Source organism: Salminus brasiliensis, chromosome 18 (genome assembly GCF_030463535.1).
Source record: "Salminus brasiliensis chromosome 18, fSalBra1.hap2, whole genome shotgun sequence".
NCBI classification, from domain to species: domain Eukaryota; kingdom Metazoa; phylum Chordata; class Actinopteri; order Characiformes; family Bryconidae; genus Salminus; species Salminus brasiliensis.
In genome coordinates, this window is record NC_132895.1 from 21,296,645 (window position 1) to 21,324,095 (window position 27,451).

At 43.2% G+C, this 27,451-nt stretch overlaps 1 protein-coding gene across 2 annotated transcripts in view; it reads left to right on the forward strand.

The window, feature by feature from the left end:
* pcxa (pyruvate carboxylase a) overlaps window positions 1-27,451 on the forward strand; it is a 188,635-nt gene that overhangs the window by 94,250 nt on the left and 66,934 nt on the right. For both annotated transcript variants that reach the window (XM_072661594.1, XM_072661595.1), the window contains exon 10: window positions 16,044-16,226. In XM_072661594.1, coding sequence (XP_072517695.1) covers window positions 16,044-16,226 — 183 coding nt within the window. The remainder of the gene's footprint in view (window positions 1-16,043; window positions 16,227-27,451) is intronic.

A 27,451-nucleotide genomic window follows, 5' to 3' on the forward strand; every position in this document is an offset into this window, starting at 1 on the left:
ACATCAGTGCATCAGTGTCCTTCACAGCTCTACCATCCATGTGGTCTTCTATTACTTTATTCTGCACAGCCTACAGCTTCATCCTCCACCCCTGCTGTAGTACAGACACACTCTACACTTACACACAGGCAGCAACTATAGTGTCAGATGACCTTTACATGTGGTCTTTAACTGTTCAAATTCCTTTGTTTAATTCATGCCTTTCTTACAGTGAGCTTGACTGAACAGTTACCCTGGTCACAGTCACTTCTGTGTTTTTGGGAGCTGTAATATCAACTTCGTCTTTCTCATCTGAGCTTACTTCTAGAAGACCTTTTCTGTGTCCATTTGGTCAATTGCAAACTTTATTCAAGCTTGATGGGAACCAAAAATGCTTATTCCATTGCACCACTCAGATAACCATCTGAGGTACTGTATGGGGCAGACGTTGATAAGTTAGAGGGCACTCCTTCAAACTGAAGAAACACACAACACACACACACACACCGAACTCCCTAGCAGGTGCTATTCCACAGACCAAGTCACTTAGTTGACCCAGGTAGAAACTTTATGTAGGGGGGTTGGCCTCAGAGCTGTAAAGTACAGTCACTCCAGTGAACGACACAGGACGGCTCCATGCTGCCATCTAAAGACATCGCTTTACCTTCTGTCGCACACACTGGCGAGATCCATTCAGCTCAGCGCTCATTGGTTGATGCGCTTTTAGGCCTGAGGTCAGAGTATTTACTAAATGATTGGGGTGGCCCTGTCTACTTTGGGACCATATACTACAGGATAGTTTAGGAAGAGCATAGTTTACGAGTACCCTAAAATCAGGAGACTTTTTGTAATTGTCTGGAAGAGCTAATTGGCCTCATAAGAAAAGCATAAGGAATGGATCGAATGGAACTGAATGTTAATTTACTTAAATATTAATTAAAAAACATAACAAATAAAAGGTTTATTTACATTTACAGATTGAACAAGACCATGAATAAAACATTGCATCAGTGTGTCAGTGTCCCTCACAGCTCCATATGGTCTTCTACTACAGTCGTACTACTACTGTCAAACATCCAGGCTGTGCAAATATACTGAAGCATTCTGGCAATGATTGGCAGGTTGTGTCCGTGGATATAAGCTATTGGCACCAACTCTGACCTAACCATCTGTGTGCCACAGCTGAAATCACGTCCTCAGACTAGGCTGCTTTTTCCAGTTTTCCAACTGTCCAGCTTCAAGCCTGTGCCCACTGCAGCCTCAACTATCTGTTCTGAGCTGTTGTAGCTCATCTGCCTCAGGGTTCTGGGGATTCTTGTGCATTATGAGATTCTGTTCTGCTCACCACAGTCGTACAGAGTGGTTATTTAAGTTACTGTAGTCTTTTTGTCGGATCTAATCAGTCTTGCCATTCTCTGTTGACCTCTTACCATCAACAAGGCGTCTCCATCTGCAGAACTGCCGCTCTCTGGATCTTTTTTTTCCTCTGTCACACCATTCTAAGTAAACTTTAGAGACTATTATCAGTCAGTGAAGTAGTCACTTCGGCAGCCGGCACTGTAGGATTCCATGCTGCCATGGAATATGGAGACATAGCCAGATTGGGAAACGTCCCAGCCGCCACTCTGGTAACAAGCTATGGTAACATCCGAGCCCCAATGTAGAGTCGCTTGGGCAGGGAAAAACGTTCAAGCTGCGATGTAGTTACTTAGTCCTCGTTTACACCACGTCACTTCATTTGACAAGTATCAATCCAGTCATGGCTGCTGGTCTTTCAAAGAGGGGAAGCTCACTGTCTGCTTACATCATAAAATTTGTCTGCTTCTGTCAGTTCAGACCTCAGTTCAGACCTCAGTTCAGACCTCAGTTTCTCTGAAAGTTCTCTCATATCAACAAACTTCCCTGGATTGACTCATTCTAAGAAGCGCAAACTTTCCAAATTTGAAAAACGCAGAGGAATCTGCTCCATGAGATTATCAAGGATGGCCATGTACAGATTTCTGTAGTGCTCCTGGGGATCTTGGAATTGGGAGAAACAGCGTTTTCTCATGGGATCATCTTGTGGGTCTGATGTGACACCTGCTGCTTTGGCATTAACAGCTTGGAAACCCCCCTTTGAACTCCTCTCTTTGACAAAAATAAGAAGAGGCTAAATTCTTTACTTACGGTAGAGAACATCCATGGCCCTCTGCTGGACAATATGAAAGACCACATCAGTCTCTGAGAAGATTTGTTCAAATGTGTTCAACATGATCACACATTCAAAACCCTCCAGTTTCATTGCAAACCCTTGGCACAATCCAATATGTCCTCATCCAGTGTCTCATATGAAGTGATGTTTTAAAATGTTTGCAGGATGTTTGCCATCATAGTTGTTTGCCACAGTGCTCACTACCCGTGTAGTAGCGTTTCTGGGCAACAGCCTGCAGACTCAAGAAAAGAAAAATGTGACAAACCCAGAGAGTGATGCAAAAAATATTCTGTGCTCAGAGAATTATTTACCCCCAATTTGACCACACCAGATTAAGGCTATGTGCATAGCAATGCACAAACATTGCACTGGGGGCAATTACCTTCACTTTAGACTGCAGACCATTGAGGGCCATCATATGTCTGTGCCAGTTTATCCCTACAATTGTAGCCCTACATGTTTTCATTTAATACTTCAAAAACACCTGCCATTTTAAATGTGTTCCCTGTGACCGCTTGCCATTGGAATACTCTCATCATTTCTGCTGAAAAGGGATGTGGATCAGCTAGTTTTGCTTGCATACTATCATCAAGTACTGCCTTTATCAATGAGTTTGTTTGTAATTGTAGCATCCTCAGCTAACTCGTGTGGACGGTGTGGTCTTGCGATTATTACATATTTTCCAACTGGCTTCAGTGATGTACCCCGTTTACGCCTGTACTTTGTGCTGGTCTTTTATGATCGCATCACCCAAGGCGTGTGTTAATGCTGGGTATGAACGGGCCCACATCCTGAAGTGGTTTGAGTGATCGAATCTGTTTTAAATGTGTTTACACTTATATATATATATATATATATATATATATATATATATATATATATATATATATATATATATATATATATAATCCTGATACTCAAAACACCATAAAGAGACCAAGTGCAAACAAGATCTTAAGAAGGAACGTCAGCAAAAACACGGCAACGCTTCAGAACTGTACGAAAAGAATTCAAGCAAAACAAGGCCGCTGTCCACAGCATACTTACTCCCGAAACACACACACACACACTCAAGATTTACAGAAAGGTCTTAAAAGGTTAAAGAACCATCCGTCAAAAGGCGATTGGTAATCTGCAGTGGGTCTCATGCGGCGTCACTCTGAAGAGCCCTTTTGGCACCATGATTTTTGAGAGTGAAGATGAAGATCAGCTCTTTCTGTGATGTAAACCAGTGCTGGTTTGGTGGTGTCAGATAAGAGGAACATTTATGTGCCTCATTCACTGCACTGCACTGAAGATTAAGCTTTCATTCTGATAGCCCAGCTTTGGGGGGCGGAATGGTGGTGGGGGGCTTTATAGCTTGTAGTAAAGTGATATAAAGTGTCTAGTCACTCTCCTCCTCTCGTACCTTCACCGGGTTGTAAACTGCAGTGGAACGTATTGGACAGGTTTTATAAAAAGGGATGCTGCACCATCCCAAACCAGGTTTCAGTGGAGAATATAAAATTGGGTTTCCGTTCACAAAGGGGAGCCTGTTTGTTTAATGCTCTAGCAGTCACTGAATTCATCCTTTCATGTTCTGGAAAATGCGAACAGGAGTAGCTTTTTTTTGCCAGCCGATCTAATTCCTCTCTCACAAAAGCCAAACTTACATTCATCTTTTTTTCATTTGCTATTATGTGTTTATGGAATAGAATCCGGCTAATCCTCTGGCTTAAGTGTGAAATGGAAGCCTGATGATCGGAGTAAAGTGTCAGTATCCCTGTAATCCTGCCCGCGATCTCTGCACGCTCTCTCTCAAATCTGTGCTACAGAGAGCTGGAGGTCACGACCCTCTTCATACAAAATGGGCCGAGCAGGATTTGAGCCTGTACCTCTGTCCTCTAGAGGCTGTGGCTGCAGTAGGAGCAGCCACTGGCAAGGCTGTGTAATGTATTTTTCAGCGTGTCGCGGCTCCGGAGGAAGAGCCTGCTCAGACTTGTCAAATTGCCGGCTTGTTTTGAGATTCGTTTCAGATTTGAGCGAAGCAATGGAGGTGGACACTTATGTTTAGCTGATTGCTGCTCACTTTGCGAACGCTTGCAATATTTAGCCGGTGGCTGCTCAGTTTGTAGCCTTTCAATCACTGTAGGCTGCTGTGAAATTGGCAGGAAGTCAGGAAGTGCTGTGCATAAGGTGGGTTTATAATATTAGCACAGGCTGTGTGCTGCTCTCACTGACTGCAGTCTGCAGTTTATTAGACGTAGAATTTGCAGAGCTCACCAAAGGTATACTTGTGGGCCTTAATGGAATTTTTAATATCATCGGATATATTTTAAGATGTATGTAAAATGACTAAAATTGATTCTGTTTTTCTCATCATGTGAATGCAGGGAATTCACCACCATCTGATGACCATTATGGACACTCAAATACTGTATATTTAAGAAATTAAACATAAGAGGGAGTCCATCATCAAGGACCTTAATAGGAATACTACACTGATACTAGTCAGGGCCTCCCAGTTGAAGTTGGTGGCATGGATTCCACAAGATGTTGGAAACACTGCTCTGAGATTGAGATTCTGGCCCATGTTTGAGCTGTTGGCACCAAATTCCAATCCAACCATCTTTGTGTTTCAGCAAAAATCAAGATTTTTCACTTCTATTGTCCAGTTCTGTTGAGCCTGTGCCCACTGCAGCCTCAGCTTTCTGTTCTTGGCTGACCTGACATGGTCTACGGCTGTTGTAGCCCACCCACCTCAAGGTTGGACGTGTAGTTCATTGTGAGATTCTATGATTTCTGCTAACCACAATTGTAGAGAGTGGTTATATGAGACTGCAGTGTTTCTGTCAGCTCTGGCCATCCTCCGTTGACCCCTCTTATCATCAACAAGTAGGGATGCACCGGTCCGATGCTAGGATCGGATATCGGTCCCGATACTAAAAATTAGCTGGATCGGGTATTGGATAAAGCTGATTCAAAAGACCGATCCATCCACGAAACTCGATTCTCGCACCACTGGTATTCTAGGCTTCATAACCCAGGGTCACATTGCCCCTGACCTGTCGTCAACTATCAGCAAGTAATCCAGTTTGTCTTCCATATATGGAGAACCGAGAAGGGAGGAGCTGCTAGCTTCTCTTTAGTCTCACAGACTTCGAATTCCTGAGCCCAGGCAGCACTGTGCCGAGGTCCAGCACGTTCATAATTCTGTTTATTGGTCACTAAAATGAATAACTGTGTTCATTTGTTATAGTATGTTTTTTAAAGTTAGTAAAGTAATGATTACGTCAGTCCTGATGCCTTAAGTCTCTCCCAGACAGTCAGGTATATGGCTTATTAATACAACAATGGTATCAAATCAGTATTGGAAATCGGCGGATGCGCAAAGTATTCACGTATTGGTATCCGTATTGGAACAGGAAAAGGTGGATTGGTGCATCCACTATCAACAAGGTCTACAGAACTGATATGCACTGGCCATAGATCACCACAGCTGTGATGTTATTCACAATAACACATGACCTAACTAGGTAACGTTGGTAGCTTGCTACCCTGATGACTATCTACACAAGCTGACTATCGTCTGGCCAAGATGAGGCTTTGTCCATCCTGGGGCTTAATCTGTGGAGCTGCAGATTGCTTCAGACCGTCACTCAGTCACTAATTCTCCTGCTCATCTCGCTCACCACACAGTACTGCATCTCCTAAGTGCTTTCTCTACGCCAGAATCATGGATTTCCTCATCCGTTTTGTTTTGTTTATTGTGTAGTCCAAGCCCAACTGTACTCTTTAGTCTAGCTTTCTTGTGTACCTTTACATCGACTCTTCCAGGTCCATGGAAGTATTTGGTTCACTTTCCCCTGTCATTACACACTGTTTCAATGACCACTACTCTGAAATAAGCCTGGCTTTAGTGTTTTGGTTTTTTTTTTTCACCTGTTCCAGTAGCAGAGTAAACATTTTACACCTCTATTCCACAGGTAAGTGCAAATTATTGGCTTGAAACTTGAACTGATGGTAACTGATGGTCAGAAAAGTAACAGTTAGCTGCCACGTAAAGGCAGTTATTACTCCTGTGATTATAGCGCTTTGCTTTCATACAGCTCGTGTATTCTCCAGTGTATTTTCCAGTGTTAATGTTGCTGGTATTGCTGCTGTTGTCGGGACCAGTGGTCTGTTTTGCTTGTAAATGATAAAGCCTTGATGTACTTCAGTCATTAGCAAATTCACGGCATTGAAGTGCATGGAAATTACTTCATCATGAATGCTTCAGTAGGACCGGTCAACCATTTAAAAGCTGTATTGGAAACAGACTGCTACGGTCAAGGGTGAGTCTCAAACGGCGCTTTACTCCCTATATAGTGCACTACATACGCCATGAACCTTTGGGTTCACGTAATAAATGTCAAAAGAGTGGGTTGTGCAACTCTGGCTGAAAGTAAATGGCTTTCTATTGGACATATGATACACCAGAAGCTGTTCTTTCATAGAGCACCGCATAGAGAGCAAGAAGCAACCAGGGCAACTTACTGGATATTTTCACTGATATTTTCACTAGCCCTCTTCTACTGAGGGCTAGCTAGACACTAACTGCTCAAGTGCTGGATACTTCTACTGAGGGCTAGCTAGATACTAACCGCTCGAGTGCTGGATACTTCTACTGAGGGCTAGCTAGACACTAACTGCTCAAGTGCTGGATACTTCTACTGAGGGCTAGCTAGATACTAACCGCTCAAGTGCTGGATACTTCTACTGAGGGCTAGCTAGATACTAACTGCTCAAGTGCTGGATACTTCTACTGAGGGCTAGCTAGATACTAACCACTCGAGTGCTGGATACTTCTACTGAGGGCTAGCTAGATACTAACCGCTCAAGTGCTGGATACTTCTACTGAGGGCTAGCTAGATACTAACCGCTCAAGTGCTGGATACTTCTACTGAGGGCTAGCTAGACACTAACCGATCGAGTGCTGGATACTTCTACTGAGGGCTAGCTAGATACTAACCGCTCAAGTGCTGGATACTTCTACTGAGGGCTAGCTAGACACTAACCGATCGAGTGCTGGATACTTCTACTGAGGGCTAGCTAGACACTAACTAGATACTAACCGTCGAGCTTTGTGTTCTCTTATTTTAGCATTTCATAAATGCTTGCTTATTTTAAGTGTTATTATTTTCTGCATGAACCTTTTAACGAGTCAGTGCAGCTGAATCACCACCTTTGGACTGATGTGTCATGGTGCATCGACGCATTTTTACACCCCTAGGTCCCATTTGGTTTGTATTGCTGTCTTTCCTCAGCGTTGTGTAAGACAGGGAGACGAGCAGGTAGGCAGGCAGGCAGGCAGGCAGGCAGACAGACAGATGGATGGGTGGGCAGACGGACAGACGTGTGGTAGCGTGGAGCTAGGGCTGTCGTTACAGATGCAGGATAAGCAGGTCTGGGGCTGAGGGGGAGTGCTGTGGAGGTGTACTGACCTACTTTGCAGGAAAGGGATGCTGCGTTTAACGCCAAGGCCAGGAAAGAGAGGGAAAGAAGACCGGATTGGCAGGCCGCCATTTTGAGTTGCCCTGGCGACCGTGGGTGGAGGCGGCACACATGGATTCCTATGAAGATTTGTGTGTGTGTGTGTGAATCTGTGTGTGTGTGTGTGTGCGCGCATGCAGGCGAGGGAGAGAGTGAGTGATGCAGCGGCGCTCTCTAAGCAGGACACTTCACACCTTTAATCGCTTCTTTCTCCAGATGGAGAGCTATCACGCACATGTGCGCGCACACACACACACACACACACACATATTCACACACTCACTGAAGAGCTGAGGCCTGCAGCATTACTCACCATCATGTGGAAATGTCATTGGATATAAAGCCACCAAACACACACACTCACTCACTCACTCTCGGTCTCTGCCTTTCACAACTGATGGCTTTCTGTATCTGGCTAAAAGGCCTTTCTAGGTCTCTCTCTCTCTCTGTACTTCACTGTTCATAGTGGTGCATTAGTATAGCATATATCAGGTCTGGCAGAACAAAAACTTAGATGCTACGTGGACAAAAGTATTGGGACACCTACTCTTTTATGGTTTCCTCCAAAATCAGAGGTATTTAGGAGTTCCTTAAAGAGATCCTGCTTTTCTGAGGAACTGTCCCTACTGTCCAGGGAAGGCTTTCTACTAGATTGTGGAGGTGAATTACTCCTTAGGGTTCAATTGCATGCAGCGACAAGAGGGTTAATGGGGTCAGGATGGTGGATGGTCATGCCAAATTCTCAGGCTCATTCCAAATGTATTGGATGATGCACCATCATTCCAGAGAACACAGTTCTTCCACTGCTCCACAGCTCGATGTTAACCGGCTTTATACCCCTCTAGCCCACACCTGCCATTAGACATGGTGCTAATAGGCTCATGTTTATCTGCTCCAGAGAGTCTTAGTCTATTGGCCGTACTCCTTTATTGGGACCGGACAAGCTGCATACGTGCATTTGCACATCTGTGTCAGCAGTGGGTGCAGCTTAATGTAGCTGAATGTGTTCATTGGAAGGGGTGGAATGCTCATTTTTGGTAGTGGTGGAATCACAATGTTATGATATTTTACACTTAATGTTGATTTTTAGTGGCAGATTTAAGAGTGGGCAACATGGGCAGCTGCCCAGGGCGGCATCTTGTCAAAGTAGCACAAGGCAGCCGTACAAAAGAAATCAGAATGATGATATTTGCACATCTTGATACCATTATATCATTGTGTCACCAACAAAATTAACCTTTGTGAAAGCCATTTAGCTATTTAATTTCATCCACCGTGCAGACAGAAGACCCCTAACACACGCACGCATCCCCACGTTTGTTAAATAGAGGCCTAAGTGAGAATGCAGAAACATACACTTGGTTTTAATCACATGTTCGGAACGTCAGAGCTGAGAATGTCAAATATTACCACATTTTCTACCTGTGCGCTTAATAGAAAACCGGCAACTCAATATTTGAATTGTTACAAAAGGCTGATATTAAAATTTTCATTGGTATGATTTTGCAGTTCTGGCATAAAGCATTAATTACACTGTATCATGGTTTTGCTCATCTATAACTGTAAGTACTTTTAGGAGTGTTTTTTTTAGGAGTAGACGTTAATAAAAAATGTAAACCATATCTGAACTTTAACTAAAAGATTTTTTAGATTTTTATCCAGAGTATTTGTACTTTCACTTGTGTGTAGGACTTGTGTACTTCAGTCACCAGTCTTTCCAAATATCTTACTAGAAATGACAGAATGACAGCTAGTGAAGTGGTGGTGGCGGCTGGGGTTGGCTGAAGAGGGGGTTTACCCTGGGTGATGATGAAATAGTGGTAAATCCAAGCAATAAAAAATAAATAAGTAAATAAAGTGGTGTTGTTTTGGGTTTTTTTGGGACTATTTTACCAAAATCCTGCATATTGTTTCTGTCAACCCTCCAACATGGCATCATTACAGGAGAAGGAAGAAAAAAAAAATCTTACCTTTCAGTGGAAGTGGAAGTGGAAGATGTAAAAGGATTACTCAAAGCCATTTCTATTGGTCCATTCATCATGAAATTGTGGCACAATGTAAAGAACGTCTGTCCGAATTCAAATTATATAAATGAGTGAAGAACTAATGTTGTAATGTTCGCTGGTTTGAATGGCGGTCATGCTGCTAGCCATCGGCAGTCGAGGCCCAGTGAGAGCACAATTGGTCTAGCTCTCTCCAGCGTGGGTAGATGGCGCCCCCCCACATTGCTTCGCTGCCGGGTGTGCAGTATCTGCATCAAAGCCGGGTAAGCAGCAATTCCCTTCAGGCTTGTTGGTTGGTTGCTTGGCAATGTTGCATCGGTGGCAGTTGAAAAAATGAGTGGCTTGACTGCACACTCGTGACACTGGCGGCGGGGGCATTGCATGCAATGGCAGGGAGAATACGTACAGGTTGGGTAACTGGCAGTCCAAAATGGGGGCGGGCGGGGGGTGGGGGTGGGGGTCTGAAGAGAATTTAATAACAAAAAGTTTTTAAGCAAAGATATTTGCACCATTTTGTATCAATCTACTTGTCATGACATGGGCAGCTTGTCATTGTCAAGATCAAGTATGTTGAAAAGTGGAAACACCAAAAATGCAGGTTTTGTTGTGACAGTAATGTGTACTTTAGCAACTGCTTCCAGGTTGACAGGTTCCTCAAGCAAGTCTGTGTGTGTGATTTCTTTTTCAGTCAGTTTTCAGTCAGTTTTCTCTGTGCATTTGTCTGTTTTGGTGGTGTTGAGAGGAGAGCAGTATCAACATGCATTCAGACAGATGATTCCAGAAATACTCTGTATTCTCAATATGTGAACCTCTTGGCCCATTTTAAAATATGATAGGTGGTGTATGTACTATAGATAGCAGCCTATGCTCCAGCTGTGTGGTGTTGGTGTTGTTTTGTGTTGTTTATCTGACACACTGCACATCATCTCCAGCACAAAGCTCCTTGTTTGCTCTCTCTTGGGTTGCTGTGATGTTTGTCTGCAGGTTGCAGCATGCAGGGCTTCCAGAAGACCTCAATAGCGACTGGATCCATGCTGAGATCGCTCACTGAAACATTGCTCTCTTCATGTCGTGTGTGTGTGTGTGTGTGTGTGTGTGTGTGTGTGTGTTTGTATACATTTAAAAACCATATGACACAATACCATGATGAATTAGTGTTTCACACAGTGAGTTTCCCACCTGAGCACTGGTGACCCTCCTATAAGCTTCTGTTTTTCATTATTTTCTAATTTAATACAACATTTTAACTACGACTAATATCATCAGCTTTCCATTGAAACATGAATTTAAGCATTTCTCATATTTGGTATGCCGCACCCCCCACCCCCCCACCCAACTGCCAGCTGAGCGAAAATTTGGAAAGCAGGTCTGCTGAGGTCCCGTGGCCCGTCTCTGTTTTCCATACTGCAGGTGTGGGAGTCTGTAATTGAATTGTATTTGCAGCCTGGATGCACCTAGTTTACACTGCTTCTAGAACAGTGTGTTCTCCTCAGCCCTCTCCGTGAGGATGAGGAGAACGAGGAGGAACAGGCACGCGTTGCGTTAATTTCTCAGCACATCCATTATAGGTATATAAGAGAATGCTATTATGTGCATTAAATCATTAAGTACACCCTAAAGAGCTTTAAAATGCCACAGAATGACCCCTCTCGCCTCATATTTCTGTCCTTTCTTCAGGCAGATGTTCCACCAGGAAGAGTTTCTTAAGCTGTCTCAATGCCAGAATTGTGACTAATATCAGTTGGGTACCGAACGCAGAATTGCAACGTTCAATACCTGATAATTTCATGGCAATGTTGCCATCTGAACTTTCAGTATTTTTGGATTGAACAGATTATTATCCTAACTGTTAATTAATTCTCTTTTTCCTAATCAAAATAAACGTCTTCGGATGTTAATTAGCCAGATAAGTACAAAATAATTGAACCACAGCCTCATTCAGCCTGTTCTGGAAATTAGCAGGTCACGGTTGGCCTGTGAGAAGGTTGATTTAATGGCTTTGGATTTATAATGAGATAATGTCATAAAAGCTCCTTTCAGGTGCCCCGAAACTTTTTGGGAAATGTATTTGTAGATTTACAGCCAGATTCGCCACAATTGGATTAAGCCTTTCGAGTAGCGAGTCTAATGTTTTCCTGTTTTCCAGCAGCGTCCTTTCTTGTACTTGATTTATTACACAGTTTTCTGTCGCACTGTTTGTCTTTGTAGACATACAGACACACAGAGCTGTACCGACTCCAGTGAAGCTGTGTAACTGTAAAGTGTATTGAATGTGGAGTCTAGAGAGAGAGAGAGCGAGAGAGAGAGAGGGGAGAATGTGTCTGAGTCATGTGGAGCTCTGCTTGCTTTCAGTTCTGCTCTGATCTTCTTTTGAGCGTTGTTTCCTATGGAGCACTCCCCGTGACCCAGATCAAGCGAGGGACCGCTGAAATCCTGTCCTGAAACATTTATCAGATGATGAGCAGCGCCGTGCGTGGCCCTCGAGAAGCAGTGATCATGCCTTGCTCGCTTGTCTTCATTGCTTTCTTTTAGATTGTAGCTGGCCTGGGCAATCCACCGTGGACTGAGTGAGGAACAGCATAAGCTGCTTTTGTATTAGTCTTTTTTTTTTTTAGGTCTCGTATTGAAAAAGTTGCTGTTTGGTTGGTCGCAGGCTGTGCTTACAGTGGAGACACTTATAACAGTGTGAGATGTGGTTTTGCCTTCTGATGCCTGTCTCTTTGAATGACTAGGGGCTGGATTAGGATACATTAAGATAAATTGTTATTCTTCAGAAGAAACTTTTTTTCCTTTTTCTTCTTCTTCTTCTAATTGTTTAATTTTCCCTTTTAACCCTCCACTGTAATTTAATTTAATTTTAATGTAATTATAAAAAAATTAAATTTTCCCTTAAGATTTTTCACATTTCCTTTTGAACTTTCTCATTTTCCCACTTTTTAAAATTTATTTCCCTTAGTTTTTTTTTTTTTTTTGTTTTAATTAAGTTTTTTTTTTTTTAAAGAATTTTCAGATTTGTTCAATCTGTGCAATCTGTATTATTCTTTTCAGGTGTTTTTTTAATATATATATATATATATATATAAAGTGTCTTAGACTGTAAAAGGTCGAATGATCATTCTCCAAAATGATCAGTTTAAAGATGTTAAATTACAGAATTAATGTCTAATTGTTTAGGAGTCAAAGTCAAAGTGAACTTTGTTATTTAGACTAAACAGCAGGAGTGTTTAGCTAAACCAGATTGCATTTCTCCAGGCTCCAATGTGCAAATATAGCACAAAAGGATTTTACACTAGACAAGTAGACATATCAGACAGCACTGACAGACATAAAAATATACATTAAATAGAATAAATCAATAACATGTATTAAAAATAGAATAAAGGAAAGCATAAAGAAAGGAATGGCTTTTATGATGCTACAGTATTATCATAGTACTCATATTTTTTCCTGATTCCTGGTTCCTCTCCCTTCACTTCTGCCAATGTTTTGAATGTTTAGTGTTAACTTAAGAGAAGTTTTTTTTTAAGCTTTTGTCAATCCAGCCCCAGACTTTTAACACTATGTCACAAGCCATTTCCATCTAATTTAAGAGCTATTAAATGTGAGGGACAATTGGCATACTGGTGTTAGGGTAATCCTGGTGGATTCACTGTTCATTAGCACATCTAATGGTGAAAGAAGCGGCACGACAGGTGTTGAGCGACCGCCACCGCTACCCGCAGCACGACACTTGTTTCAGCCCCGCTCTTCACAAACTTCCTCCATTCCCCCTTTCTCTCTCTTACACACACTTGCCCTCTCACATCATCATCGCCACTCTGATGGCTCTAATGTCTGTGTCAGGGGGTGAGACGATGCACAATTGCAGTGGCAAATGACTGCTGGCAGTTGGGTGATAGTTCTGAGTGTGTAGGTTTATGTATTTCTCGGCCAGTGTGTGCTTTCTGTTCTGTTGTATAGTAATGTTGTGTTGCCCCGGCAAAACCTCAATCAAAAATCAAGTGCAACAACAGAGACCTCAGAGCAGCCGCAATTTTCACACCCACTTAATCGTAGCAGTATCTACACATACACTGATCTCTTAGTAAACTCAGACCTGACTCTGTCGGTCAATTGATCTGTCCATGCTCTGCCTACAAATGTGTTGTTGTTTCGCAGACTTAAAAGTGGTCACTACTGTTGCGAGATTGAGCTAGGTTTACGGAGCCTTACAGAGCAAGTGATTTCGAGTGAATGAGGACTTCTTTTTTTAAGATTGTTATTTTGCAGGAAAAAAAGGGCATGACCGGCTCAAGGGTATGGTGTTGTTTGAATTTGATGGTTTAGCTGGTCTGCAAGCATGATCAACCTGAGCAAGCTAGAGAACCAGTATGACCGCTGCGCCAATGGCTGTAATAGCCTAGTTACTTTAAAGCCCCGCCCACATCTATCTGGAAAATTGCAAAAGTGTAGCCTTTTCTCTGCATTTTGGCCATGCCGTTTGAAGTGAGAAAATCTTAGTTGCTGTAGCTGCGTTCCAAAGCCTAGGCTGCAGCATAGAGCGGGTCCTCAGCGGGTCCTCATCTCTTGGTCACACAAATGGAACAGTCTTACCAGACTGTGTAATGACTCTGTATAGTGCAGTTGCGGCATAAAATTAAACGAATGAGTTATAATTATAGAAACTGACATTTAAAAAAAAAAAGCATGAGGGTATTTCTGTGGGTAAACGAAGGCTGGGGTAAATACATTGTATCCTCAAAATCACTCCAACCTCAGCCAACCTCGGCTGCTGCTGCCTAGGCTTTGGAACGCAGCTTATATTTAGGTCTGTTTTGGCCATTATGCTGCTACTTTGATGATTTTGAGTGTTACTCATGTGAGTGTGGATAGAGAGATTTTCAGAAATGTAGTTAGGGGTGGCAAGAATCTACATTAAGCCTAAGGCAGGGCTGCTCAAAATGTGGCCCAACAGAAGTTATCCAAACCGCTACCCATTAAGAACAAACACAATGTAATAATGTATGTAACTTATTACAGTTCTGTTTTCCTATAGTGTTATATTTATATAAAATGAAATGCATTATGAAAAACTCAATTTCAAAGTGAATTTTGGCCAAAAAGGGGATTTGCTGGGATTTTTCCTCATGCAGAGGTGGTGCATGGTTGGGTATGCCTCAGCAATGCGCCATGGTACGTAAATGTATTTGTTTCTCAGCAATACCTTTGTGTGTTTGCACAGCTTGGCTAAAGCAAACAAATGAAAGAGCAGCAAGAGAAGAGAACAGGCTGGAAACACACTGGGCTGCAGCCTATACTACCCACTGACTAGCGCTACATGCAGCCTAGCACACAGCTAGAACGTAGACCTTCTGCAAACCTTTTCATGAACTGTACCAGGGTTGTGTGTTTTTCTTTAACCGTGCAGGGCTCACTGTGCTCCACTAGGACCACTTACTCTGCCAGCTAACGTCCTAGCATAGTAAGGCAGCGATACGGATAAACTAGTCATCTTGCATGTTTAAGGTGGTAGTAACTTTAGGCTCATGCAGATGGCGTTGCACGAGGACTATTGAGCTAAAAAATACCTGCAGAGTGTGCAACAGGATTCATAGACTGAGATGAGGTGGTAAAGTGAATGAATATGAATGTTGCACATCCTCACGGTCATCGAAAAATCTCATATCTCCAAAATGGCAGTTTTACAGTAGAAGGCTACGACTTTCAATTGAACTCAGACTCAAAGAAAAATTGAGATACAAGGAGATTCTTTAATATTTTTTCAAATGGTGGATAAAACGGTCTAACGTTTCTCAGCTTGGTAAGACAGGTGTGGTTTTTGAACCAGTAACCCAGTGCTGTAACCACTTACACTATGTGTAAATTAACAAGAAGAAGATAAAGGAGGAACCACTCAGTCCCCATATGTGTTGCACACGTAGGAGTTTGATCACCTTGTTTAACCTGTCTGTGTGGTGAGCAAACTCCATCACTAGGTGGAGAGTGAGCACACATGTCCACAGTGGTGGCCAGCCCTAGCTGTGGTGCTTGGAGAGCAGTTGAGGGTTAACTGCCTTGCTTAAGGTTACTTCAGTCATGTCTTGTCGGTTTAGGGGATAGAACCAGTGACCTACCGGTCACAGTGTCACTTCTCTAAGCTTCGGGCCATGGCTGTCTGCAGTGATCATTGTTAGCGGCCATAACAGTGAGCTAATATTTCATTTTATTCTCAAATTGATAGAGACTTCATTGATTTTGCTCATTACGGGGGAATAGGTTCTACATTTGGTCACCGTTTTCATGCCTGTGTTTATTATGACACAAATTGTCCAGCCTGACCCCAATCTCTCTCCCTCTGTCTCTTTCTCTCTTTCTCTCAGGTGTTCCGCAGCGGTGAAGGCATGGGCATTCGGCTGGACAGTGCCTCAGCCTTTCAGGGCGCCCTCATCTCCCCGCATTACGACTCTCTCCTAGTTAAAGTGATCTCCAGCGGTAAGGACCTCCCTGCCGCTGCTGCCAAAATGAGCCGGGCCCTGGCAGAGTTCCGCGTGCGAGGGGTCAAGGTAAGGACGCTTGATTGCAGAGGTCAATTACATGACTTCAGTTTCTCTCCGGAGTTCATAGCAATGAGGCAGGAAGCCCCAGTGTTCAGCAACAGCTGGCTATTAAACCAGAACGTTCTCGCCAGAGACGTTTTGAGGAGGAAAGTGCTGAAGCAAGCAGCAGCAGCAGCAGCAGCAGCAGCTCTGGATGTGCTCCAGCTCAGAGTGCGGCATGTTTAGAGGAAAATGGTTAAAGACGTTTTTAGCTCTAATGCCTTAGTCAGAAAACAAGGCACAGCCCGAAATGCTGGACGTGACAGCTTGTCCAGAAGGCAACTGTAAGGAGGGGCACTGAAATGGAGACAGAGAGAGAGGGTGTGTATCCACAGCAAACCACAACACCTGCGCGCACGCACACAATATCCTACACAAGTCCCGAACACTGAATAAATGCTGGTTCTGTATCGTATTGAAAAAGGGGAAAGAACCTTAATCCCGGCAACCATCACTTAAGCATTTAAATGATTCTTTGTAATGGTTCTATATAGAACCATTGTCTTTACTAAAGAACCCTCCCTCAAAGAACAGGGCAAACTTTCTGCTATTGAGAATAGCTAATTAAGTAGAAGATAAGCATTTACAGCATTTTCAGCATTCTCATCAACATTAGGGGATTATGATTTGATTTGTACAATTCTAAAGTGAATAAAGGAAAGGGGCATCATAAGAGACGACCATAATTACCTTGATATGGTTATGACCATAGCGTTATGTTCACAGTCCTCATTAGGAAAGTTTGGCTCCCCTGGCCAAACTTGTAGCCCATCTCTTCTAAGCAGCTGCCTATTGTTCAGGAGAAGACCATAAATGATAGCAAAGCATTTGGTTAACAGGTATGTTTACTGCAAGAGAACTGCTTGTAGAGTTGCTAAAAAGGCAGAGCAGACGAGCTTCAGGAAGATTTAGCAGATTCTAAAGTGCACTGTTCTACTGTTCAGTGATACCTGAACAAATATGGCCCTTACCAAAAAAACACGTTTCCTGTGTCTTCACCACAAAGTACAAGGAATATTTAAACAAGCCTGGATTTTAACCCGTTAACGCAGAAAGGCTTATTACACACTAGGGTGTACTAACAACAGGGACTTCTGTACAAGCTGGTGGGGCTACTCTCTGGTAATAGAAAAGTGTTTGAACACTTTCAGTCTGCTGGAGGGCCATACAGGTTAAATAGAACATTGTGGATGCATTGAGAAAGGTATGTTTAAGGGGGAAAAGAGTGCAGAAGACTGCAGCTGTTAAGCATGGGGGTGGAACTTTTACTTTGGACCACCTTTCCTTGTTTTGCTGTATTGAAGCCATAAAAGAGGGAAATATTAAACAAATATTTTGTCTTTTATTTGAATGCCATGTGGAAATCAGGTCACCTTTTATGCCCTGCCATTCACATTGATGGCACCCGTCATAAAAATGAGCTATACGTAAAGCACATTTTCAGCCACTGGGGGATGGATCAATTGAGTAATTAATTTAAATAGACTGCAGTGATGCTAAACTATTAAAAAATAAAGGTGCTACAAAGGGGAGATGCCATAGAAGAACCATGTTTGGTTCCATAAAGAACCAATGTAATTTTCTAATAAAGATCTGTAAATGGGAAGAACATTTTAAAGTAGCGTTAAAGGACACATACATTTCTGGACAAGCTGAGCGATACAGAACCATCACTGAAAGTGATTGAATCATGTGAGCTGAGGTGGTAGTGTAGAATTTAAGGATTTTACACCAATATGACTTCTGCTGGGTTATGCAGCATTTCACAGTCCTTTCCAGTGTTGTTCTTCCTGCTTCACCAGTTACATAGTGCAGTCTCTGGCATGCTGAACCCGACGTAGCAACAGTGGAGGAACTACTCTACCTATTAAGTGTGTTCTTCACAATTCTATAAATTTCTGTTACAAACATGGTTCCAAAAGTGGTTCTTCTATGACATCCCTCAAAGTACCATTTGTTTGACAGAAGAATGAATCTGTCAGCGCTAAAATCATTCTCTATTCTAAAGATGTGGGAGTTCAGAACTTGCGTCTAATTATATCAAATGAGTCACACTGGCCTGTAGTCTCTCTCTACACACACACATACATTTTATATATACACACACATACACATATACATACATGTATACTCATTCCACATGTACTATATTTAGCAGAGAACCGTGGTGATTGCCACAGATATAAGGCAGTGGCTTGAGGCGAAGATGCAGACTCCAGCTATTTGTAGTGGAGCCCTGGAGAGAGACAGAGTGCAGAGAGTAGAGGGCCTGTTAGGTGATGTGTACCGTATCTTTTAATCAGCCAGAATTAAAGAGCTATGTTTGTAGTGTGTGTTACGAGAGCACTGTCCCATCAGCAGCAATTCCAGGGCAGTGTGGCTCTCTATGCATCCACTATGTCCTGAATCTGCTCTGTTTTTGCCAGCGTGAGAATTCAATGAATGCAGTCTTTGATAAGTAGAGGAAAAGGCTATGTGTGTGTGTGTGTGTGTGTGTGTGTGTGTGTGTGTGTGTGTGTGTGTGTGTGTGTGTGTGTGTGTGTGTTTGTGAGATAGACAGTCAAGTAGAGGAGAGAGCAGCTGTATTATGGTGCAGCTGAGCTTTGAAGAGTAGGCAGTCAGGGAACATTTTAATGTTCCACTTCATCATGGACGTCCAATCTCTTCACTGCATCCCCCTGTTTCTCTCTCTCTCCATCTCTCTCTCTCTCTCCATCTCTGTTTATATATCTCTCTCTCTGTCTCTCTCTCTCTCTCCATCTCTCTATATATCTCTTTCTCTCTTGCTCATTCTCTCTCCATGTAACTGGATAAAACAAAAAGAAAACAGTGAGAGCTGATAGAAATGACTCATAATTATAAACAGATTCGGGACCTGAGTGGAGCACACAGTGCTCTGGTAAATCAGCAATCAGCTGTCATACGTTGCCGACTGTAAGCATGAACAGAGTATTTATCAGATCAGGTAAGAGATAAAACAGTGACCGGCTTGGCTACCGAGAGTTTGAGCAGTTCAGATTAGAGCTGTCAGTTTGGCTTGTAAAATAAATTCAAATCATCTTCTTATTTGTTTGTGAGAGAGATGCTCAGATATCTCATTTCCTAAGATGCATTCATCTCCGCTGTAACAAAATGTGCACCACACCTTTTAAAGCAACACTATGCAGCATTTTTACCTTAAAGTATCAGCTTCACCACTATGGCCCGGGGGTGACCAGTTCGAATTCAGAGCCATGCCGCTTCGCCATCACCGACCGGAGTCAGAAAGAGCACAGTTGGCTCTTAAGAGATGTTGACCTGCACAGGTGTCTGTTATCTGGTGCAATGCAGCATCGGGTGCCCGGCTGTGCAGCATAGGTGGCCATCTGAAAAGAGGCAGTGGCTGGATTTGGATGTAACTGAGGAGACGGGTGTTAAGTCCCAACTCTCCTAGTGTTGGGAGTTGCGAATGGGTGGGCTAATTGGCAGTGCCAAATTGGGAGTAAAGAAGAAAAAATTGACAAATAAATGTGTGATCCCAAATAAATTTGTGAGCCAATGTGAATTTCAAAATCAGTGTGATGCTTCACTGACTGCGAGAACTGTTCATGAGAGTCATATTCATGTAAAATTCCACCTCCCGACTGTCGGGGGAGCTGACACAATGCTGCTTTGAGTCCTGTTCTAAAACTCTGGTGGTGGTCTTCAGTGTGCTGCTCTCATTTGACTCTGTGACCATCAAATTGATATGTTAATAAGCTTGTGCATATTAATGATCATTGCTCAGCACCTGCCTGTTTTGGGAGTGGAAATAGACTGAAATTCTCAGAATTCAGAAGCCAAGGATCCTGATAAAAGAAGCAGAAATGCTGCTTGGTAAAGTAGAGCAATAAATAATTAGTGGGAAAAACAAATGGGTAAATTAAGAGTGTCAATGTTATCAACCAAATCTATAACCTCCATCCAAAAGTGCAGTGTTATAAGCTCGGCGGCCAGGATCCCCCGAAAGCACAATTGGCCTTACTGTTTCTAAATGAGCGTCTGTTAGCTGAGGTAACTGAACTGGTAGTTAGTGCTCCCCTCCAAGCATGTCCTATGGTTTGTGCATTGGCGGTGCATTAGCAGCAGGTTAAAAAAAGATACAGATGACTTGCTTCGTGTGGCTCAGAAGAAGCACACTAGCCTTCAGCCTTCCAGCACTGGTAGCAGTGTGATAGTGGGGGCCCTATCTGGAGGGAATTGGGAATGGCTAAATTGAGCAGAAAGAACTTTTTGATTGTACAGTGAGATGCCCATACTGGCCCAGACCCTTGTGTTTCTATCTAGCCACATCTTGGACAATTCTCTTTTCCTCTGTCTATCTTCAGCTCAGGGTATTGTTTATTTTCTGTCATGAGATAAGAACCCCCGCTCTAGGTGTTGTGCTGTATTGTGTGTGTGTGTGTGTGTGTGTGTGTGTGTGTGTGTGTGTGTGTGTGTGTGTGTGTGTGTGTGTGTGTGTGTGTGTGTGTGTCCATTCTGAATGAAGACTGATGGAGAGTGCTTCAGGTTCTGTGCACATTTTAGCTCCTTCTGCTGCCTTAATGCACATCCTCCCCTCACCCTGCATCTTTCATTAATCTCTCACACACTCTCTCTCTCTCCTCTGCATAAACTCTGTCTCTCTGACTGTCTCTCTCTGCTCTGCATCTCTGCATAAGTTCTCTGTCTGTCTCTCTATACATCTCACTCTCTCACTTATTGCCGTTTCCTCCATCTCTCCCACTCTTTCTTTCCTTCCTTCTTTCTCTCAGTGTCTCTTTCTCATTCTTTCTCTCTCCTGCTTTTCCTTTTTTAATTAAATGTTGACCTTTTTTGACCAATATTTAAAACTAGAGCATTTCCTGATGGACACACACAGAGTCATTGCACAGCTTCCCGTTGGTTCCCGCTTCCAGTTGCTAGGCTGTTTCTACATGGTCCATAGGATGGGAGTGTTTTTTTTTGTTTGTTTTTTTTCTAGGTTGTTGCTGTGGAGTTGCTAGGTGTCTTGCTGGATGGGTGCTTTAGTGTTACAAGGTGGTTGCTTTGGTATCCCAAGTGGATGCTATGATGTTGCGAAGTGGTCGATTATGGTGTTGTTAGGTGGTTGCTATAGTGCTGCAGGGTTGTTGCTAGATGGTGATATAGTGTTGCAAGGTGGCTTCTATGGTATTTTAGTTTGTTGTTATGATGTTGCTTAGTGGTTGCTTGGCAGTTGTCATGGTATTGCAGGTGGTTGCTATGGTGTCTTAGGTGTTGCCAAGTGGTTGCTGTGTACACAAACTGCAACCCATGCCTGCCAATGGGAAAGCATTCCGGAAACTGTACATCCAATCAAAATTAAACCCAGTCTGGAGCTGGAATGGTGTTGATGCACTATATGCCCAAAGGTTTGTAGATGCCTGCTCCTTCAGAGTTGCAAAGGCTTTATGCTAAATTTTAGAACATTGCTGTGAAGATTTGATTGTATTCAGCCCTGAGGTCAGGTAATGATAATGGCTGATTAGTTTTCGAAGGTGTCACTTAAACTTGGCGCTCCAGCACTCTAGAGAAGCCTAGTCTTTTTTCACTGAAATTGAATTGTCTATGGAATGAAATCCCTGTGTAAGTAATGGGTGCATCATAAAGTAGCTGAACTCACTTATTATAAGGAGCGTCTGGATATTTTTGTATGTATAGTGTATTTCGGAAAACTCCAGGACGGGTTCTGATGGAAAATATCCAGACAAAAAAAAATATTCAGAATAAGAAGCAGAATATAAATCAGATTACAAACCTGTCCTTCTTTCCTTATCTTTCATACTCTCACTCTCACTTTCTGGCTCTTTCCCTCACTGGCTGAGACGCTTCTCCACTCCTGCAGGGTTCCTGGAGTGCTCCTGTGTTATTTTTTTTCTTTTCTTTTCTTTATTAGACTTCTTTAAATAGGCAATTTATTTAGAACCCCACCACCATGAGAGATTTAATTACCTGTTCAAATAGCAGGTCTGAGTTAAGCGCTGATCCATTCCGGGAAGTTTAATGGGCAAACTGCGGTGGCATGGCGTCGCCGGCGTCCCTCTGCAAGCCGAGGAGAAGCCAAGTGGGAGTCGCAGAGCTGGGTGCGGAGGGTAACCGGGAGAGAACAAACAAGAGACAGATAAAGGAGAAGATGGAGATGGAAAGTGGGGATAGGCCTTTGTGTTCGTGTTTGTGTAACGTGGTGAGATGGAGCGAGGTGTTCAGAGGAAGACAGACAGACAGATGGGATGGAGGGAGATGAGAAGAGATGAATCGGGCTTCTGGAGAGTTGATCTGGGGATGAGAGTCACGCTGCAGCGGTGCTGCTGACGAAGTGTGTCCCTAAACCTATTACTGATCTGTGTGTGTGTGTGTGTGTGTGTGTGTGTGTGTGTGTGTGTGTGTGTGTGTGTGTTTGTGTGTGTTTGTGTGTGTTTGTGTGTGTTTGTGTGTGTGTGTGTGTGTGTGTGTGTGTGTGTGTGTACGTTTTCAAGTTCAACTCCACTTCTAAAGATCTCCATTCTCTCTCTTTCTCTCACTCACACACACACACACACACACACACACACACACACACACACACATACACGGATCCCCTCCTGTTGTCATATCCAGGTAAGCCGCCCACCGCTAGCCCGCCGAGTGTGTAACTGTGCGGATTGCAGCCGTAGCGCAACTTGTCAAACTCTTCTTTCTTCTCTGAAAGATTTGTCTCTGCGCAGCTCAGGCAAGGTCAAAGGAGAGAATTTATGAGCTCAGCTACAGATGGAGGTCTAGAAGGAATGTTTTTCATCTCCGTCCTCCTCCTCTCCCTCTCTCCCTCTCTCTGGTTCTTTGTGTTCTTGCAGTACGTTCTGATCCTCAATTGCTCAGTTACAGCTTTCTTCAGGTCCTTGCCCAAAGCCATGTGTCTGAATGTGCGCAGCTTTCCCTTCACCTGATCTGGCCACTCTTTTAAATCAGCAAACCTGGCATGTGTGCTTAAAAAGTAGTTGAGGCATAGGCAAAGTATTTAGAATTGAACATATATAAGTAGATTTAGGTTTGTTTTTATAAAATTAAAAAAGTTTGGCCATTTACTTTGCATGGTAGTTACTACATGGCTTAAAAGGGTGAAAAAAAAATGGGTATAAAAAAAGGTTAATTTGTGGAAGCAGTCAAAACAACCAGACAACATTTAGCATTAATTTGAAATTTAGGTGGAAAACTCCATTTCTATTTACTGTCAGAACCACTATGATAGCTGAGAGCTTCAAATTATATTGCAAGTGGCAATAATTGGGGTCCAAGCCCTCAGCTGCACAAGTGATATACAGTTTTCTTTATTTTAATTTTGGTCTTTTTTTTTTTTTTTTTTTTTTTTTTTCTCTCCTAGTTTGGTACTGTCAATTAACCCACCCGTTAATGGCTCCCCCCTAGCACTAGCAATGCTCCTAATACTAGGAAGGAAATGGCTTTCCACATACATGACATTCCAACAGCCACCAATGCAGCACTGCTGGGAAGCCGACACACTCTAGGTGAAGCGTGGGTCCCCAGCTCTACCACACCAGCTAACGGATGCCTGTGCCAGCCAACATCACTTCAAAAGTGATGAGGGGAAGGGAGTGCCAGCTACCCACCCATTCGTGGCTTCCCCTAGCACTAGCAGTGATCCCAACACTAGCAGGTAAATTAGAAAGTCCCATTAAAATGAAACAAATGACCGTGAAGGAAAATGGGCTACAATAGATAAGAAAAAATCACAAAAAACAAGAGATTAGAGGTCTTCGTAGGACCAATTGTGTTTAGTCCCACTCCCACAAGATTTCATCCCACTCCCATCCGCTTCTGAAAATAAACTGCATCTTTTATCCTGCTCCCACCCGCAACCTCAACATTTAGGACCGCTCTCGCCTGCACAGTTCCATGTCCCAATCTGACCATATTTGAGCTATGCACATCTGTGACTTTTTAAGAGCAGGTTCAATTGAGTTAAAGTATCCAGTTAATTTGATACTCCAGCAAATTACACCCAGATAACATGGCCATGTGTGTTCTGTTGGCCCCACATATGATTGCCCACCATGGTCCCACCAGAGTCGGCCCCATCTGAGTTGTATGCTGTATATGGAGCCTAGATGGGAGCTATGTGCAAACCCAATCGGGGCCCATTCCCACCTAGACCCCACCTAGCTCCTAGTCTGTGATCATCTGCATACTTTTGTTCTAGTCCAGCTTTTTGCAGATACTCGCACACGCATAAACGCAAACAAGAGGATTGTGGTTTGCCAAAAAACGTGGGTGTCTGTCCACTTGCAACTGAACCCTGGTTCAGGGGCATATCAGCGCTGTGCTGACCACATAATCTGCTTGTTTAACATTCAGCTCTTTGCAGGGGCTCATATTGCTCCTGCAGCAGGAGCTGCTGATTCTATCAGTATTCACTGTATGGGCAAAGTGTTGGGACTTTCTCTACTGTCCAGGGAAGGCTTTTTTTTACCAGTTTTTTGAGCATTGCGGTGAGGGTTTGATTGCATTCAGCGACAAGAGCTTTAGTTAGGTCAGGATGTGTTGGATGATCACCACCCCACCTCATCCCCAACTCCACAACCCATCCCCAACTCCACAACCCATCCCAACTGTATTGGATGGAGCACCACCATTCCAGAGATCACAGTTCCACTGCTCCACAGCTCAATGCTGGGGGGGGGCGTTACACCCCTTTAGCCCACGTCTGGCTTTAGGCATGGTGCCACTAGAATAATGTGTGTGCGTTTGCACATCTGTCAGCAATGGGTGTAGCTTAAAGTAGCTGAATGCATTCATTAGAATGCAGGGTGTCCACAAACATATGGACATATATGTGTGGAACTGACAGGCTAGGCTACCTGACTGGTCCAATTTTAAACTATATGTAATTAAAATGACCATAAGGAAGCCACTAATAATCAACATAAGATTGTTTGTGTTACTCTGATTATTGAATTTGCTTGATTTTGATCTCCATCTCTGTTTCCATGCAACATAATGGATGGAATTATACATCTAATCGGGAATGTACTGCGTGTGAGGGACAGAGCTCATCAGCCTCATACTGCGGTATTGTGGTGTAAGTTGGTCACAGAAAAGTAACAGAGTGCTTGTATAAATTTCTGAGCAATCAAAGAACTTAATGAACACCCTCAGACATTTAGTTGGTGCAACTAGGTGTGAAAATAGCCTGAGGAGTGCATAACATTGCCTCTGAAATTTGAAACTAACCACCTTTTTAGAATTACACTTGATTTGGTGTTATATTTGACATCATACATAATCATATTGCATATTCATCAACCTCCCTCACTTCTAAATATCAAGGCCTAACTAAAATGGCTGGAATTTCTTCTTTCTGTGGGTCTGTGTGGAACTTTCTTTCGTCTGGATTCTTCACGTACCTTGCTTTATGATCCTGTACCACCAAAAAAAGCATTTAGGATTCCAGTGAACGTGTTTATAATGTGTCACTTTCAATATTTCATGTCAAACAGCTGTGCTTTATGCGTTTTAACAGTTCTAGCATAAGGCTGCCTTCCATTTGTGTTTATGTGAAATCCCCTCTATTTGTTAGCATCAAGCGAACAGACGATCGTTGTTTACTTTCCCAGAGGGTTTAATGCTTCGTGTAGCAGCTGTGGACTTTGCAGATTGTAAGACAAGGGTGTCTTGTGTTGTTTCTTACATGTTTAGTGAATCCTTTGGTTAATATGTATTCTTGAACTCCAATTCTGTGAACATTGAAGGCTGAAGATGCCTGTTAGCTTGTTAGCAATCTGTTGCTGCGTCTATGTGAAGTGTCTTCTCCCCAATTTAGTCTGTTCAAATTTCCATCCACTAGCTAACTAACTAGTGGTGACTCAGCGGTTAGAGCTCTGGGCTATTAATGGCAGGGTTGTGGGTTCGATACCCGGGCTCAGGAAGTTGCCACTGTTGGGCCCTTGAGCAAGGCCCTTTAGCCTCTCAGCTCCCTGGACGTTGGAGATGGCTGGCCACTGCTCTGGGTGTGTGTGTGCTTGCTGCCCTTAGGTCACTAGCGTGTGTGTATGTGTTCACTCCCACAGATGGGTAAAATGCAGAGGACATTACGCTATACATATTACAGTGACCAATACCTGCACCTTTACCATCTTTACCAGCTGAACATGCTTGGAGGAAGAAAGCGAACTGCAAATTCTCTTCCTTCAGCTAATAGATGCCTGCACTGACTAGCATAGCGCTGAGTGATGGCAGTTATGCTCTCTGGGACTCCTAGACACAGACGACTGTAGTTTTTACTTCTCGGCTGTGTTGAGATATGTATTTTAATAACCTCCTTCCTCTTTAGCTTGTGTTCTGCTCAGACTTGTACAGGTAAAACATGGCTTAGTGTGAAGCGCCTTCCTGCTATCTGAAACTAAACTATGCTGTTTGATGCAGGGACTGTCAGTCAAAGGGTGGTGATGAATATGCAATACGTTGGGATTCCCACCCACACAATGAAATGAAGAGACAGAGACACGCGTTTAATGTCTTTTTGGGAAGAGAGATTTTGGAAGATCACTGAAATGTATGAGAGTTTGCTGAAATGGTCTTTATTAGGATCCCCAGAGGCTCATGTGTGGCTGCTGGGACCTAGTTGGGCTACCCAATTGGGCCCCATTTGTCACAGCTCATATTAATCTCACATATGTTCCATCTAAGCACCCATGTACAGTTCACAACCTTGATGGAGCTCATGTTTAACCCCCTTCTGGTCCCATCACTGACCCTGGTGGGGTGCATTCATATGTGTGGGGCCAGCATGGTGCCCATAGGCAGAAACGTTCTGGTTCTCAGTTGGGCTAACCATACAGGAAACACTTGGCCATGTTATCTGGGATCTTTAAGGATAGTAACAAAATACAGTCATTTAGGAATCCTCCACCCCTGGGTGGTGACCTGTCTAGTGGTCCCACTTTCGAATGCTTTGGATGTTCTTCTGCGAGTGCTTGTAAATTACACTGTGCCTTCTTGTTGCCAAAATATCTCAACTGAATAATGTATGGTGGGTGCATTTTGGGGAATGTGTGTGTGTGTGTCTGTGTGTGTGTGCGGTGCAGCTGTACCCATCCATTAAGATAAATGTGTGCACACTGTGTTTTTTGGTCCCCCCTCCAAACTGTGCACTTGCAGAGACACCACAATTTGGCTCAAAC